The sequence below is a fragment of the Babylonia areolata genome, chromosome 8 (assembly GCF_041734735.1).
Source record: "Babylonia areolata isolate BAREFJ2019XMU chromosome 8, ASM4173473v1, whole genome shotgun sequence".
NCBI lineage: Eukaryota > Metazoa > Mollusca > Gastropoda > Neogastropoda > Buccinidae > Babylonia > Babylonia areolata.
In genome coordinates this window covers 18,000,247-18,010,278 of record NC_134883.1, presented here as the reverse complement: position 1 = coordinate 18,010,278, position 10,032 = coordinate 18,000,247, and the positions used below count along the sequence as shown (strand labels likewise).

General features: G+C 41.0%; 1 protein-coding gene across 2 annotated transcripts in view; it reads left to right on the top strand.

Moving 5' to 3' along the window:
* Nucleotides 1-1,744: 1,744 nt before the first annotated feature.
* Nucleotides 1,745-10,032, top strand: part of LOC143285071 (synaptophysin-like) — a 127,714-nt gene continuing 119,426 nt past the window's right edge. For both annotated transcript variants that reach the window (XM_076592263.1, XM_076592262.1), the window contains exons 1-2: nt 1,745-1,772; nt 4,489-4,554. In XM_076592263.1, the coding sequence (XP_076448378.1) occupies nt 1,755-1,772; nt 4,489-4,554 (84 nt within the window). In that variant the 5' untranslated portion in view covers nt 1,745-1,754. The remainder of the gene's footprint in view (nt 1,773-4,488; nt 4,555-10,032) is intronic.

The window sequence follows — 10,032 nt, the reverse complement described above, 5'->3', positions numbered from 1 at the left end:
CAAGACAATCCAAGACTGTAAAATGCTCCAACGAGACCTCAACACCCTGTCTGACTGGGAACAGCGTTGGGGAATGGAATTCCACCCAGAAAAATGTAATGTCCTTACCTGTACAACATCAAGGAACCGCATCAGCTACAACTACAAATTAAAAGGACACACCCTCGAGCATGTTGACAGCGCAAAATATCTCGGCGTCGACATAAGAAATGATCTAAACTGGAAAGAACATGTTACAAGAGTCACCAACAAAGCCAATAGCATGGTAGGCTTCCTAAAAAGGAATCTAAAAACATCCAATAAAACCACCAAAGCCAATGCCTACCAAACTCTTGTACGCCCGCACCTGGAGTATTGTTCATCAGTCTGGAGCCCGTACAAAGAAGGTCAAAAGAACAAGATTGAAATGGTGCAAAGAAGAGCAGCACGTTATGTGCACGGTGACTACGGGCGGACCAGCAGCGTAACACACATGCTGCAAGAACTAGGATGGGAATCCCTCGAATCACGGCGGAGCAGACAAAGGCTGACCCTGATGTATAAAATGGTTATAAATACAGTTTTTTCCCATCAACCATCCCCGTCTGGAACTCCCTGCCTGCAACAGCAGCAGAGGCTCCCTCCTTGGCAGCTTTCAAGAGGGAGCTGAACAAGATCACAGTTTAGTCCCCCCCCCCCCCCTCCCCGCCCCCCCCCTTTTTTTTTTCCCCGGAGGGACGCTGCGAGTGACGGTGGGAGAGAGTATGTATACATGCTCTTTCTCATTGTCACCCCCTCCGGAGGAAAAGATAGGTCTACTTAGGTTTTAGCTAGGTATTTACGCCTCTGCGCACACAGGTCATTAATAGTCAGTAATGACGGCTGATTTTCCAATTTGAAGATTGAAGGAGGAGGAGCAGCAGCAGCACTGAGCAGCAGCAGTAGTATAAGTAACAGTCGTACTGAACTGAGTAGCAGTTGTAGCAACAGCAGCAGCAGCAGCAGGATCATCCGCAGCAGAAACAACAGCAGCGCCACGTACTGAACGGAGCTGCCTGGCTTGCTGGTACTTATGTTCCTTCTTCTCACAGGTCTTGTCGCTGAGGTGATATCTGTGAGTCCTGTGGAGCATGTTTATGAGTTCGATGATCTCTGGGTCGTTCTCATCAAACCAGTCTCTGTTTGCATTCAAAAACGCCCAGGATGTTGCAAAGGGATTCTTTGAACGGTTTCCATTCCTCGCCAGTGTCTTTTCCAGTGAGGTCGATGTTCGACAGACATTCCTGGATCTTTTCTTGCAGAATGTCTCTGCTGGTGCACAGGCGAGCAAAACAAAAACAAACCAACAAATAAGGAACGCCGCTGTATATATATTTTTCAAACGTTGGAGACGAGCAGACAAGTTTCAGAAATCAGTGGAGAAGACCAACATGATTATATTAAAAAGTAAAATTAAGATTAATTTGGTTGTTTCAGACATTGATTTTTCGTAAAAAGAAAATCTGCTAGAGCCTAAATATATTTTCCTTTGTCGCGTAACACACGACGAAATAGATAATCTTTTGGGTCGGTTCGATTGAAGCCTTTGTTAAATCCGCAGAAAACGTACAATTAACATACATCTTGTATGAAGTGGTTAATAAATATCATTATTGACACAGAATTATCCAAAATTAAAATATGAACACAAAGAAAATATATTTGTAAGATTGCAGCCCATTAACAACTAAGTTCCTCCTCCAGAGGCGAAAACACTGCCCCAAAAGCATTTCAAGATGGAGGCCGCAGGACAGGTCAGACTCGTAGCAGACAACATTTGTCACATTTGTTGCTATTCTGTTTTGTGTAAAGATGTTTGATGCATAATAGGATGCTGATTTGTAACCCACCAATTAATTTATGTGAGGGTTCTTCCTCGCACAGTCGTCAGAACTGTGCGTATTTTAGGCTCAACAAATGTGTTTCGATTCTTGTATCGTCTGGGGATCTACAGTCTACCACTGGACGGATTAGTCATCAAGCTTAATTCGACCTTTTTATTACATCGTCGGGCAAGGTGTTGATCTGTTAGTCTGAGACTATAATTTAAAAACATACAAATCACCCGTAGAAAATAGACAAAACGTGTAGTTTTTCCAGCAAAGGTTTGGGTTACAGTCGTTTCGGTTTAACATTTGTGACTGAGGAAACTATTTTTGGAAAACTGGTCACTGAGAGCCCGTGTTGACAGTATTCACGATGACATTGCTCAGGAAGAGTGAAACAGGATACTAGATTTAATTGCAAAGAGTGGTTGCTTACATTAACAAACCAGGAACAGAATCATATAAAAGATTCGTGGAATCTCCATTGATGAGGTCTTATGCTGCCAATTCCTGTTTGTTTCTGTGTTCACACATGCATGCATGTGCGCATGTATGCACAAGCACACACACACGCACACACACACACACACACACACACACACACACACACACACACACACACACACACACACACACACACATATGTGCATACATTTCAAGGCTTTTGATAATGCCAAAGAACACATCCCTGATGTTTTGAAAATGGAAAGCATGCACTGCATTATGTTCATCTAGTGTGTCCATTATTTTCTAGTGAGAACACATATCAGAGTTTCAGTCTGACGCTGGGATGGATTGCTCGCAAGCAAGAGTAATTCTGATTCTCTTCGCCCTTCTTGGCCTATAATTTTAGATGTTTATTATGACTAGGTTTTCATCCTTTGTATTTGTGTAGCAGGTTTGATTAGAATGTGCAACATTAGAATGACCATCTGAAGGTAGTCTTGGACCCTTACGATCATGGTAAAAGAGTCCCTGAAGCCTGAAAGAAGTTTTAGCTTAGGATCCCTGGATTTAGGTTCACATTGCAGTAGTCCCCACACTGATAACAACCTCTCCAAGCTGATTACATTCATTCACTTGTAATACCAAAATGGAACAGATTAACAAAGCCTATGCTGTTCTGGATGGCTTTTCTTCCAAAAATGTCCCTGTATTTTGTTGGCTTGAGTATGTGTGCAGCTGTCTCATTTGCAGGTGTCAGGAATTTACCTGTTGATAAGCCTGGAACTAATCTGTCTGGGCCTGTGTGCATATGGTGGTCAGACAGACATGTCAGTGATGTTCCACCAGGGATAGAAGTCTGTTTCTGTATAATTGAGTCATATAGTCTGGATATCTCGGTCTGTTGTCTGCGACTATGGACTGAGTAGCTTGGTCGAGTTGTTGAGTCATTTGAGTTGTTCTTTGTTCTTTAAAGTTCAAGTATGGGTCCCACATGCCGGCATTCAGGTTTCAGATTTTTCTGTTGATAAAAGTAAATATCAGAAAGTTTTTACAATGTTTGTGTTTTGTGTTGGTAAATTAACAGAACATTTCCATTTATTCATTGATTGTGTACCATAACTAAATTTGCACATATTTTGTGCCAGATAATGCATGTAATGGCTGTAGAAAAGGTGTTATAATTGAGTGTGTGTCTCTGGAACACATCCCAGGACTGGTATACTAGCCAGTTGTGGTGTGATGTACTTACGTCCTAACACCATATCCATTGGTTGGGATTAGGATTTTTCCGCTCTCCTGATCGAAAGTGTGAATAGCATGGGCATAACAAGAAGTGATATGCAAATTGATAGCACATAAAGCAGCTTTGTTCTTGATATAGATGCCGGCTGTTAGTTTGTTTTAAAAAAAAAATTGTTATGGATTTTAAAGGTACTATAAGGTGGAATTGAAGCTGTCTGTTTTTACACAGTAAAGTAACTGGTTACAGTTGTTTAAAAAAAATATTTTTTCATCTTTCCATGGGAATGAGTTCAATAACATGCCAATACAGACTAGAAGGTGGCAGTGTTGTAGGTGTATGAGATTTCAGGGCTTTTAATTGAAACTGTTTCTTGCATTTCTCATTGCATTTTCCTAAATATGGCCATTTGTCCTATTCCAAAGAGCCTGGTTAGAAATCAAGTAATTTTGAACACTTTCAGTTATCATTGCTTCTTTCTGGATTAAAAAAATGTTTTGATGCAATATCAGTCATAATTTTTGGCAAAACAGCGTGGTTATCTGTAAGTAGTATTTAGATAGCCTTTGGTTGGCTTCAGTGTTGATTGTTTTATGGAATAAAATACCTTGAACAGTTTGTACAGAAAACATAACAATCATGTATTAAAACTCATAGGTTATAACATTATGCCAGAGCCTTCTCCAGTTTTCAAGAGAGAGCACTCTTCTTGGCTTTCGGGGGGATTAGGCTTTTGTGGGAGTGATTTTACTGAAATGGAAACAACATTATTGACAGGTTATTGTCTTGTTTAATATTATGAATAGAGCTACCTTGTTCCTTTAGTGAAGTGAAAGTGATTAAGAAATGCATAAGCATAGGATTACTGCTAATCCTGACATTTATATTAAGAAATGCAGAATCTTAGAATTACTACCATTCCTGACATTTACCTGTTTGTTTCTTATTGTGTCTCAGGTTATGAGCAACTTCAATGCTTCAGTGCTGAAGGAACCACGAGGATTCCTTAAGCTGATCCAGTTTGTGAGTACACACGTTTCAGTGACTCCTATGCCTTTTGTTCACAGTGTTTGTGGGTGTCATTTCTGGTTCTGAATTTGAACAGTGTGTGGGTGTGAGTGTGTGTGAGTGTGTGTGTGTGTGTGTGTGTGTGTGTGTGTGTGTGTGTGTGTGTGTGTGTGTACAGTAATGTCAATGATTTTTTGTTGGTTGCAATCTACTGGACTCATTCCTGTTTTCACGGCACCAGTTGAACCAGCTTGTACTTTGTAGTACTTAGTGTCAGTGTTGATTAAAGTGTACAGCTATAATGATCTTCTTGATCACAAGTAAACAAAAGTAACAAAGATTTGGTTAAAAAAACATATATATATATGCACATCCACCCACCAATACTCCTCCACACAACATTGAATAATCAGTGATTGATTTCTGTTTTCACCGCACCAACTGAATCAGCTTATACTTAATGTTAGTATTTAAATGCACAACTATATTGACTTTCTTGATCACAAGTGAACAAAAGAAAAAAATAGGTTAAAGGTTACAAAATGAATTAAATATATTTGTACACGCCCACCCACCCACACCCTGCCCACACGACATTTTATAATATTTTAAATAATCAGAGTTTTTCTTGATGCTTACTTTTTGAAAACTGAACTTGTGACAACTAGATCAAGCAAGCCCATGGCCGGGAATGTTCATTTGGAACAAATATTTAGAGATTGGTTCACAGAGATCATGAGAGATGTTTCTGATGGTCAGCTGAGTCAGGAAAAGTTTGTTTTTTTTGTTTTTGTTTTTTTTGTTTTTTGTTTTTTGTCAAACAGTTGGAGACTCATATGACTGAAATGAGATTAATTTTATCCAAAATATTTTCTTTGCATACATCCCCTGTGTGTTTCTGTTTCTCTGTTTCTCTCTCTATCTGCCTCTCCCTCCCTCCTTCCTTCTCTCTGTCTGTCTCTCTCTTGCTTGGCTTTTTTGGGGGAAAAAAGTTGGGAATTTTCAGTCATCTTATTTTGTTCTGTGGCATCATTCAACTTGCCACTATGGTGCTTTTGTATCTTGGGTAATTTATTCCAGTCTTATGTCTCATGTCCCCGTAACTCTGCCAAAGATGTGAACAGCTATGTCACAGTTTCCTCCCTTACCACACACCGTGAAGTGGGATGGCAGTTAGACAGGCAATTTACAGTTTCCTCCCTTACCAGACACCGTGAAGTGGGCTGGCAGTTGTTAGACAGGCAATGTTTTTGTGTAACAGGTGGAAACAGCAATTGGTGGCAACAGCTTGCCATACTTTTATGCTTACATTTTGTGTTCCATTGAGTCCACAGCTGTTGTTTGGAATCCATGACAATTACTACTGAGTTACATGTCAGTTGTATGGTTTGGGAAATAATTGCAAAGCGCCAGTCCTAGCAGTTTTGTTCAGGAAGTGTACTGATGCCGTGAAATTAGTTTTTAAGTTGAAACAGTCATGTCATGTTTGTGCTTCAACATGTTTATTCACGATGTAAGGATATGGACAGGTCATGTATATGTTCAGGTCAGATGTGAACAGATTATGTGGATGTACACATGGTAAGGAAATGATGCGAACACATTTTTAGCATTTATAATGCTTCTCCATCAACCAGTCTCTTTATCTGTATTATTCTTTGCAGATGTAATTTAAAAGAATATCTTACAATAAGGAATGATTATGGTATGAATATTTCTGTCTTTACTATCTCCCTCCTCAGTCTTTTTCTTCTCAAACCGAAAAAGGAAAAGCCATGTTTGTGGTAAATTGTGGGAGCATGTGCTATAGGTAGGGTGTCTTAAAAACATGAAGCATTTTGACCATGGTTAAAACAATAAAAGACAAATACTTACGCTGTTGATAGAAGGGGGTGGTGGGGTGGAGGGAATAGGGCGGGGGGGAGAAGGGGGGGAGGGGGGAACCTGACACAATTAGTATGTAACTGTAAGCAACAGTTATTTTTATGCTTAATTACAACATCAGAAAACATCAGTAATGAAATGTTTTGACTGAGGATTCAGTATTGATATTGATATCTTCATACTCTAGCCAGCAGTCAAAGGATGAAAGGATTTCAACAAAAACAATGTTTATGATTTATGATGATACCACCAACAGCAAAATCACTGCGTGATTGGGAGAGAGAAGTGAAGTGAAATTTTACATTTTATTACACATGCTGTGCCCTGACCCACTTTCCTTTTTTTTTTTAATTTAAAAAGAAAAATTCCATGATCCATCTTTGATTCACTTCAGTCTGAAGATATATACTACATCCTGACCCAGTTTCCTTCTCTTTTAAAAAAAAAAATCTATCTTTGGGTCATGCCAGCCTGAATGTACATATTACACCATGACACACTTTTCTTTCTTCTTTTTACTCTCTTCTTTTCTTTTTTTTTCTTTTTCTTTTTTTTTTTTTTTTTAATAATCTATCTTTGACTCATGCCAGCCTGAAGACACATACTTTTCCCTGGCCCACTTCCCTTTTCTTTCACAAAATTTCTTAAACTCACACCAGTCTGAAGATGCACAAGCTAAATTCAGACCAGGCTGAAACAGACGAGAGCACCAACGTATCGGCGGCAGCAGTGGCATTTGGTGGATGTCTTCCATGATGGCGCCCACCATCTCTCTGCATGCGATGCTCTGGCAGTCATGTCCGTATCTGTTAACAACAATGGCGGCACTTCCACGCAACCTTTCCCCACTTCCCCCGTGTCCTGTCAGGCGGCGCATTACTTTTTGTGGTAGAACTAATCAGGGATCAGTCAGGAGGGACAGTATTGATCAATCTGGACAGAGGCGCCTTCCGACCCCCACACCCCCCCGACCTCCCCAGACACCCTCCTTCCTACCTCCCCATTATTGTTTGTCAAGATAGCGTGTGGGAACACGGAGTTGACATTGCATGATTCACGCCATTAGCAGGTTTATGTGGGCGATGGGCAGAGATGGGTAGTTTGCAAGTAGGGGAAGGTGTGTGTGTGTGTGAGTGTGTTGGGTAGTTTGCAAGTAGGGGAAGGTGTGTGTGTGAGTGTGTGTGTGTGTGTGTGTGTGAGTGATAGTGTCTTGTATGTGGGCGTGCATGCATGTGCTCGTGTGTGCATGAGGCTCCAGCAAAGTTGTCTTGTCTGTTTCCTGTCTTTTACCATCTATTTTGCTCTATCTTTTTTTCTCACATTTCTCTCTCTCTGTGTCTCTCTATCCCTGTCTGTCTCTGTCTCTCTGTCTGTCTCTGTCTCCACTCTTTCCTGTCCTTTGCCTCTTTCTCTCTTCTCTCTGTTTCTCTTTTTTTTTCTTTTTTCTTTTTTCTTCCTAATACCCACACCCATTTCCCTTCTATCCACTCTCACTCCTCACCTCCAGTGATGCTTCCTGTTTTACAGACGCCTTTCTCCCCTCTCCTGTCTCAGTTTTTACACAGTGAGGAGGACAGCGCTGAATGTTGAGAAGTTGCACGCACACACTTGCTACCCACCCTGCCGCTTTTTTTTTTTCAACGAAAAACTGAATTTTCTGTTGCGCTGTGTGGGTGCGTGCTTGTGCCTGTGCCTCTGTGTGTGTGTTTGTGTGTGTCCTTTGCTTGCAGCATGCAATATTTACATTTCTCTCTCACAGATAGTTTCCAGCAGATGGAAATTGTTTACCATTTTCATTTGCTGAATAATAGTCATAATGATGGTGTTGATGATGATTATGATGATGGATACCTATATAGCACTCCATCCAGAAAACTGCTCTACATGCTTCAAAAGCACATGATATTATATGTGTACACCACATCACATCAAAGTTGAATACACACACTCACATTACAAAGCAAACTATGCACACACATTAACAATGCATACATACAAGCATAACATTCAAACATATATTACTATCAATATTATTACATACCCACCCCCTCCCAACACACAAGCATGCATGAGCACACACGCACACACTCACACTTGCATGCATATACATATGTACAAATACATATATACATACATATATATATATATATATATATATATATATATATATATATATATATATATATATATATATATATACATATATATATACATATATATATATACACATACAAACACACACATACACACACACAAACACACACACACACACATTTGCACATACATACATATGTATGTGTATACATACATATGTATGCAAACACGCACACTCACGCCAGTTAACCACACCTACTCCAGCTGTCACTGTCTAGACAACTTTTCCATGTTGCCCTCTGTGTGTCATTAAACAGAACGTATGGTCTTTGGTGTGCAGTGGCGACATCCATTTTGTAAATATGCCTTTCTGGTGTTCAGTGGCAACATCTGATCTGTAGACAATCTTTCTGTTATTTACATTTCAAAAGCCACTACCTTCATCTGCCCTCCGCCCCCCGCTAACCCCCCCCCCCCTTTTTATATATATATATATATATTCACTTGTAAGCATTTTCCTGCATTTTTTCACCATACAGATTTAAAACCAAAAAAAATTACATAATCAACTTCATGTTGCTTGAGACTGTTATGGTTCATGTATGTGGGGGTAGTCCCATGTTTCCATAACCCACCAGTCACTGACCTGGACTACAGGATCTTTAGACTTGATCTTCTGCATGTGTAAAAAAAATCCCAAGGGGAATCAGGCACTAGCAGGTCTGCGTATGATGTTGGCTGGGGAGGAAATCCTCCACCTTTAGTTCAAGTCTCCAGTCCCCATCAGGTTTGTCAAAACGGGGGATTGAACTCTAGACACTCAATCAGGTGAGAATCAAGAGCTCTGACTGTTCAGCCGCCGTACCTGACATAAACACGTTGAAGTCTATGCTTAATTGTATTTTCAATTAAATTATTTCTTTGTTTACTGACATGTGAGGGTGGGAGGTTCACTGTGTGGTGTGCAGGGGAAGCAAGGGGGAGGAATGGAAAAACAGTGTGGAAAGAATTGGCAAGGAAGAGGCCTGTGTGCATGAACGGCACCTCTGTGTGTGTGTGTGTGTGCATGTGTGAGTGTGTTTTCACATGTGTCAGTGTGTATGTGTGTGTGCGTGCGTGCGTGCCTGTGCGCGCATGTGTCAGTGTGTGTGTGTTTGTGTGAGTGCGTGCGTGTGTGTGTGGTGTGTGTGTTGTTGGGGGGGGGGGGGGGGGTTGGCAGGGAAGTGGGTGAAGGGGCTCTGAAGAAAGAGACGTGGCCAATTGCTGGCCTCATGGCTGGCGGGCAGACAGAAGTCAGGACGGCTTTCTCAGCCATTAGGCCCGCTGATTGCCCCACTTGCATTCTGCTCACTCGCCGGCACTGCTGGTCTCCCTTTTCTTTTTCTTTTCTTCCTCTTCTGTGTCCTCTGTCGGGTCTCTCTGCCAACCCCTCTCCTCCCACCCTCACTCTCTCTTTGTGTCTCTGTCTTTCTGTCTGTCACTGCCTCTCTATCTTTCTTTGTCTATCTCTTTCTC